The sequence below is a fragment of the Chrysochloris asiatica genome, unplaced genomic scaffold (assembly GCF_000296735.1).
Source record: "Chrysochloris asiatica unplaced genomic scaffold, ChrAsi1.0 scaffold00026, whole genome shotgun sequence".
Taxonomy (NCBI): Eukaryota; Metazoa; Chordata; class Mammalia; order Afrosoricida; family Chrysochloridae; genus Chrysochloris; species Chrysochloris asiatica.
The window spans coordinates 1143843-1150579 of NW_006408544.1; the positions used below are offsets into that span (position 1 = coordinate 1143843).

Sequence of the window (6737 nt, forward strand, 5' to 3'; positions counted from 1 at the left end):
GCCAGGATGGCCAAACTTTGTCTCTCATACTTTAGACATATTGTCAGAAGGGACCAGTCACTGGAGAAGGGTATCATGTTTGGTAAGGTGGAGGGTCAGAGAGAAAGAGGAAGACCCCCAAAGAGATACATTGGCAAAGTGCCAGCATCAATGGGCTCAAGCGTGGCAACAGTAGTGAGGTTGGCCCAGGATTAGACAGTTCTTCGTTCTACTGTGCATAAGGTCACTGAGTCAGTACTGACTCAATGGCACCTAACAACAACAACAACAGTCACATCCAGCTGCTCCTAGGAAACCCTGTACAGGGTCACTGTGGGTCAGAATCAACTCAACTGCACTTAATAACAACAATCACATCCAGGTGGGAAGAGGCAGATGCTAGCAGTAATGATGGTGATAACAATAATAAACTGCTTACTAAATAAACTCTGTTCTTCACCAAGGTGGGTACTTGTCACAGACATTCACATTTCAGGTGCTCAACAAATGCTAGCTTATCACTACCCTCTCCATCAAAGCTGCCCCATTCAGATTACAACCTGGATGTCTTCTGCTCTTGGAAGTTCTTCTGAGCCCCATCTGAGCCCACAGGATGGGCACTAGCTACCCCTCCAGGTCACTCAGCTTCTTCACTGATTCCAGCTGGATCCGGGATTATCCAGAAGCCTGGGCCCCAGGTGGAAAAAGATGAGAGTATAACCATACCTGCTCCTGGGGCAGGCTCTGCCACAAGACCCAGGATTCCTGGGGCCCCAAGATCCTTTGCATTCTTTCCTGTTCTCCGGGAAAAGCCAAGGCACATTGAAAGACCAGCCTGGGGTGTGGAACAAGTGAGGAACAAGACAAGATTTCTGCCCTTGCAAAGTCAAGAGTCACTTTACTACTCCCACCGTTCTTGGTATTCATGCAGTTCAGCTTGGTGGAGGGATGTAATCACCAGAAAATGTGTTCCAGGGAGGAAAGTCTTCAGCAGGAAGGAGCCAGGTACAAAAGCTGAGAAAACAATCACAGGCATATGCAAAGTCCTGGAGAGAAGACAGCAAGGGGCTTGGTCCCATCCATGCAAGGACCCGAGGAAGCAGGCTTTCTGAGCTTGGCAGGGAAGAAGTGTGGCCCTGGGTTAGGCTCTCACACAAGACTGGGGGTCACATTCCTCAACCTAGGGAAAGAGAGAAGGGGGTTCTGGCAGGGGTGCAGAAGGGTCAGCCTCCCCCTAAATCCTGAGCTTGAGCTCAACCATCTTGGGGTGGCCATCACATTGCCATTTCAGTTCAAGGGGAGCACACTGGGAACCTAGGACTGTGTGGGAACTTGCTTGACCTTCACAACACCCAGGAAAAATGAGGTATGACAATGATCTCCATTTGTCAGATGAGGGAATATGAGGCTCAGAGTGGACAATCCAGAGGCAGCCACAGGGACTGAGCTGGAATTTGAACCAGGGTCTACCTGTCTCTTCATCAGTAAATATTTTAAGTCCTCTTCACATTCAGCAAGCAAGGTTGTATCACCTGCATATCATTGTTAACGACTCTTCCTCCAATCTTAATGCCACGTTTTACTTCATAAAACCCAGCTTCTTGGATTATTTGCCCAGCATAAAGGTTGAATAAGTATGGTGAAAGAATACAACCTATTCGCACACCTGATGAAGATTAAAAGAGCACAGCTTTTGGTATGGATTACATCTCAATGTAAAGAAAACAAAAATCCTCACCACTGGAACAATAAACAACATTCTTATCAATGGAGAAAAGATTGAGGTTGTCAAGGACTTCATTCTTCTTGGATCAACTATCAACACTCATGGAATTAGCAGTCAAGAAATCAAACGCCGTATTGCATTAGGCAAATCTGCTGCACAAGACCTTTTTAAAGTGTTGAAGAGCAAAGACCTCAGCTTGAGGACTAGGTTGCGTCTGACCCAAACCATGGTATTTTCAATAACCTCATGTATGTGAAAGCTGGACAGTAAATAAGGGAGACCGTAGAAGAATTGATGCATTTGAATTGTGGTGTTGGAGGAGAATATTGAAAGTGCATGGGTTGCCAAAAGAACTAACAGATCTGTTTTGGAAAAAGTGGAGCCAGAGTGCTCCTTGGAGGCCAAGATGGCCAAACTTCGTCTCTCATACTTCGGACATATTGTCAGGTGGGACCAGTCGCTGGAGAAGGATATCATGTTTGGTAAGGTGGAGGGCCAGAGAAAAAGAGGAAGACCCCCCCAATGAGATGGATTGGTCAAGTGGCAGCATCGATGGAATGAAGTGTGGCAACAGTAGTGAGGTAGACCCAGGATTGGGCAGTGTTCCGTTCTGCTGTGCATTAGGTCGCTATGGGTCAGTACTGACTTGATGGCACCTAACAACAACAACAACAACAACAACAACAACAACAACAACAACTGCCTGTCTCTAAAGCCCATATATAAAAGCACTGAGCCCTAAATTCTGATCCAACTTCATTTGGCTAATACCAAGGGCCTGTGGCACAGTGGTATGTGTGTGGCACAGTGGAGCACAATGTGTGTCAGGGAGGAGGCTTGAGACACCACCCTGACACCCCAGGCTGGTCTTTCAATGTGCCTTGGCTTTTCCCAGAGAACAGGAAAGAATGCAAAGGATCTTGGGGTCCCAGGAATCCTGGGGCCTGTGGCAAAGCCTGCCCCAGGAGCAGGTATGGTTATACCCTCATCTCTTCCCACCTGGGGTCCAGCCTTCTGGATAATCCCAGAACCGGCTGGAATCAGTGAAGAAGCTAAGTGACCTGGAGGGGTAGCTAATGCCCATCCTGTGGGCTCAGATGGGGCCTGGAAGAACTTCCAAGAGCAGAAGACAGCTAAATTGTAATCTGAATGATAGGGTAGCTTTGGTGGAGAGGAAAGTGATAAACCAGCATTTATTGAACACCTATATTGTGCATTCCTACTCAGAACAAAGTTGTCAGGTTGATATTCTTTTCTCTCCATTTACCAGACAGGAATACCTGAAGTACAGCAGTTTGGGGACATCAGAGCCAACTCTGCTCAGGCCCTTTCTGAGAAAATAGTTCCTTTGCTTTCTCCCACAGCACCCTGAACCCATGTCTTCTCTTCAGGACACAGGGAGGAGGTCACCCATTGCTCCACCCACTCTGGCCACCTCCTGATGGAAGACCTTTGCTCCTCCTCTCAGCCCATGCTTCCAGGTGCCCTGAGGAATAGTAACAGCCAATACTATGGAGCATCTATTCTGTCTTCAGCACTATTCTAAGCATTTTCTGCCTGTGGTGATGCCTGTGTCCTTCCATGGCTCCCCAGTGCCACCTCTTAAGTCTATCCTGAACCCATGCCTCCCTCTGCACCCTCCCTCTATGCTGGACCCACACCTGGTTGGGGAGGGATCCTGAATGAGCACTTCCTCTAAGCAGGAGTACCTGGTTAGCTACTTGGGAAGAGGAAGGCACAGAGGTGAGCAGGAGCCAAGGAAATGGGGATCAGTGTGGCTAGGGGCAGTGGGGGGGAGCAGGACCAGATGCTGAGGGACATTGAAGATATGTCCAAGAGTTTGGGGCTGATCTCATAACTGGTCGAGTGTCTGTACTGAACATCCAAACCCAGACAGACACCAGTGCTTTAGTGACTGGTGACTCATGATCATGGGAAAGCACAGAAGTTCCACGTCCCACACCTGACTAGAGGTCTGAAGATTCAGGTCCCCTCTGTGACTTTGTGAGGGGTCAGCCTGGGATGGGAGAACAGGGTCCTTCCACTCAGTACACTGACTCTTGAGGTCCTGAGGGCAGGGTAGCATCAGAGGTATCAACAAAGCTGAATGGATTGACTAAAAAATTAAGGCAACCCCAGGAGCATTCTGAGATCTCATTTATTTGTTGTGGCCTGGGTTGGATCTTGGAAGCATCCAGAAGCTCAGTGGTGGAAGGGGCAGGGACTCCATTCACCAGCCCCTGCCCAGACTGTGTCTCTCCTCACACACTCCATTCTGGGACTGGGTAGCTTCAGCTGCTGGGAGTGGAAGTTGTTTGAGTCTCCCATGGGCAGGAGAGTGGGCTCTCCTGCGGGAAAGGGAAGAAGGCAGCCAGGCCCATGGCAGCTCTAGCATCCAGCACAGGCAGCAAAAGCACAGATCTCACAAGTGCTGGGGTCTTCAGCGATGGCCTCTGGACAAGAGAGATGGAAGTTCGTGAGAGTCAGCTCCCCCTCATCCCCCTGGATGCCTATTCCTCCCTTGAGTTAGGTCTTAGCCATTCCCCTACCCAACCCTGGAAGAGACCCAAGCGTCCTCTGGCCTAGAGGTCCACCCAAACCTGGGGTCATGGACCACTCAAGTCAGCCAATCAGAGCAGAAGAGATTCTAACCAAACAGGAAGTACTCAGAGGAATGGAAACTCGGTGCCACCACCCCATCAGTCAGAGTGAAGAACTTTCAAGATTGACCCACTACAACTTACAACTAATTAAAGCTAAGTGCTTTAAACAGGCCCAACAATTGGAGCAGAGCTTTCCTGTCTCGTCAGTTAGAGCAGAACCCCTCTTCCGAATCCCAATCCCAATCAAAGTACATCTTTTTCTCAAGTGCCACCAATCAGACGAGAATTGCCAACCCCCACCAACTGTAGAAGAGACTACTCACCCAGCCTCTGCAGGATCTCCTGGGCATTGGGCTCTTTGCAGAGAGGCTTGAGTTCTTTGGGAAAGTCTGGGTGGCTACACAGGAAGGGTTCAACCACGTCTCCAGCCACCATTCTGCCCCTCTTGAGGGTCTCAATCCTGGTCTTCTGGAACTCCTGGAGATCCTTGAGCTTCTTCACTGACTCCAGAGGAAAGGAGAAGTCTCCATCCTGAAAGGAACATGTCCAGATGGTGACAACAGGTTCAGGCTGCTTCCTGGCTGTTTCCCTTGGGATGAGCCTGTCTCAGCCCCAGGGGTTCTCAGGTAGTGTCTCTGGCAATGAGACGCTCTACTTCCACATACCACATGGTAGTCAGAGCTCAAGTCTCACAGTCAGACGCTGGGCCCGAACCTAGTTCTGTTCTATCACTGTGGGAAAGCCAAGACACTGATAGAGCCCTAGAGTTGCATATTCTATGAGGGATGAAGAAAATGGGCGTGAAGTGTTGGAGTCACAATAGGTGCTCAGTGCGGAGCTCTTGTGCTGATGAATAGAGACAAAGGCAGAGCTGGTTCAGGGAATCCTGGTTTCTTGAGACCATGCCCACGCTGGGTTCATTCCCTATTTGCCAGAGACTAGTGCCCTCACCTCCAGCCTGTGACCTGGCTGGTTGCTGAGAAGCAATAAAAGGTTCCAGGTCTCAGTGAGTGCCAGACTGGCTTGTCCCTGGCATCGACTCAGTGGGCACCCCTATCCATCAGATCCTCCAGGGTGACTACCTGGCTCCCAGATGGCTGCTCTGGCTGCACACAGGACAGAGGAGTCAAATTGATATCCAGCTCTGTCATTTCCCAGCCACGTGGCCATGGACTGACACAGAACTTCTATGAGACTCGGCGTCTCTCTTCTGTAAAATGGAGCTAATCTCACCCAGGGCCACAAATGAGATCTTGGAGAGGTGCCTGGCACATACAAGTACTCAGAAAATAGGCTAATCATTCACCTCTCCAACGGTTACTTCTCTTCTCTCTATGTGATGTCCTTTCTCCTTCATGTCTGAAGGGGAAGTATGTGAGGCAGGACTGAAGAGGGGGTCCCTGAGAAAGAGCCAGGCCCCAGACACGTCTCTCCGCTCCAGAACCCAAGGAGGGATTCCTCTCTGTGTTCGAGAGACAGAGCAACGCTGGGCCAATGTGGCAACAGAGGACATACCTGCACAGTGACTCCACTTGCCAGGGAAGCCCAGGCCCCCAGCAGACACAGCACAGAGAGCAGGAAGGTGTTCATGGCAGCTGCACCCGAGAGACGGGAGAGGCAGGTTCTGGAAGCCAGCGGGAAACAACAGGACTTATAAAGAGGACAGAGTTACTCAGTAACCAAGAGTCTTTGTTACCATTTCATCTATCTACAGTCAACTCAGACCTTATAGATAAGTATCAAGACAGTCCTGGGAGATAAGAGATCATTTCTAAAGGTTGCTTGACCCCCACCCCGCCTCCCCCCACCACTCCCTGGGCACTCACTTTGACCCACAGTTGTTCTGGGTCCTGCATTTTTCCAACCACACACACTTACTGGCAACTGGGATGGAGCCCAGACCGTGGCAATGCTGGGGTAGGGTGGTGGGCTTGGAGAGAGCATGGAGTGGCCACCTTACCAGCCCAAGGACAGAGGAGTTCAGTACATTTTCCCAGAGGAGGCACTGTCTGTGCCAAGTCCTGGAGAGGGTGGCTATTGAGGGGCTGAGAGTGGGAGACAATTTCTTGCAGAGGATGCTACACTTAGGACAGCTAGGATTTGAGGCAGAGCTGGAATATCCAGGGAAGTGTGAGCCATTAAGTGTCTAGACAGGGGAAGGCTCAGGCTATGAATGATGAGACTGCAGACCAAGGTAGATGTCAGGTTTGGCGACTGTGGTGCTAAGGAAGGACTCAGAGCCCTTCTACTTAAAAAAAAAAAAAAAAATTTAAGTTTTTATTGTGAATAGTTTACATGGCAGAACATAGGTTTTACACTCAACCAATCGTATTTTGTTTCATTTCAATGATTACAATCCCCTCCATGCAACATCAATTAACAGTATTTGTATCTGTTTCCTGTTTTTTGATGTACATAAAAACACACAG

General features: G+C 49.5%; 1 protein-coding gene across 1 annotated transcript; it reads right to left on the reverse strand.

Annotated features, from left to right (window-relative positions):
• Nucleotides 1-4093: 4093 nt before the first annotated feature.
• Nucleotides 4094-5898, reverse strand: GUCA2A (guanylate cyclase activator 2A (guanylin)). The gene is made up of 3 exons (XM_006839640.1): nucleotides 5824-5898; nucleotides 4632-4839; nucleotides 4094-4158 (listed from the first exon to the last, which is right to left on the reverse strand). Exons 1-3 carry the CDS (start codon nucleotides 5896-5898, stop codon nucleotides 4094-4096), a joined length of 348 nt encoding a protein of 115 aa, XP_006839703.1.
• Nucleotides 5899-6737: the final 839 nt, after the last annotated feature.